The sequence below is a fragment of the Octodon degus genome, unplaced genomic scaffold (assembly GCF_000260255.1).
Source record: "Octodon degus isolate 3935 unplaced genomic scaffold, OctDeg1.0 scaffold00062, whole genome shotgun sequence".
NCBI classification, from domain to species: domain Eukaryota; kingdom Metazoa; phylum Chordata; class Mammalia; order Rodentia; family Octodontidae; genus Octodon; species Octodon degus.
Window position 1 is genome coordinate 9408165 of NW_004524638.1, and position 521 is coordinate 9408685.

General features: G+C 51.2%; 1 protein-coding gene across 1 annotated transcript in view; it reads left to right on the forward strand.

Moving 5' to 3' along the window:
* Window positions 1–493: 493 nt before the first annotated feature.
* The window catches only part of LOC105742611 (interferon alpha-inducible protein 27-like protein 2A), a 2437-nt gene continuing 2409 nt past the window's right edge, over window positions 494–521 (forward strand). Inside the window, exon 1 of the mRNA XM_012515402.2 lies at window positions 494–503. Within this exon, the coding sequence (XP_012370856.2) occupies window positions 501–503 (3 nt within the window). The 5' untranslated portion in view covers window positions 494–500. The remainder of the gene's footprint in view (window positions 504–521) is intronic.

Genomic DNA, 521 nt, shown 5'->3' on the forward strand with positions numbered 1-521 from the left:
GAGCTGTGGTTCGATACCCAGATACTCAAGCCAATTCCGACCAGCGCTGGAGGCAATCTGGGGACACCAAAAAAATAAAAAATAAATAAAATAAAATAAAAATGGTCCATGCTTCCCCAGGCATGGTGGCACATTCCCGTGATCCCAGCCCTTGCAAGGCTGAGGCAGGAGGACGCCAGGAGTCCAAGGCCAGGCTGGGTTGCAAGTGAGCTGAAGGCCAGCCTGAACTTCAGAGCGAGACCCTGTCTTGGAAGGGAACAAAACAACACAGCACTAAATGCTGAGTGGAAAGTAGTGGATATGCAGACAGACAGGTAGCCACCGATACGTATAAAACGTACATGCTCCATTTCGATGCACACCATATTCTAGCACACAGGAGGCTAAGGGAGGAGGATCGCCACAAGTTCAAGGCCAGCCTGGGCAACAAAGGCAATTCAAGGCCAGCCCGAACTGCATCGTGAAACCTGCCTCAAAAAGACCACCAAAGGGCTGGGGAGATGGCTCAGTAGAGTAAGCGC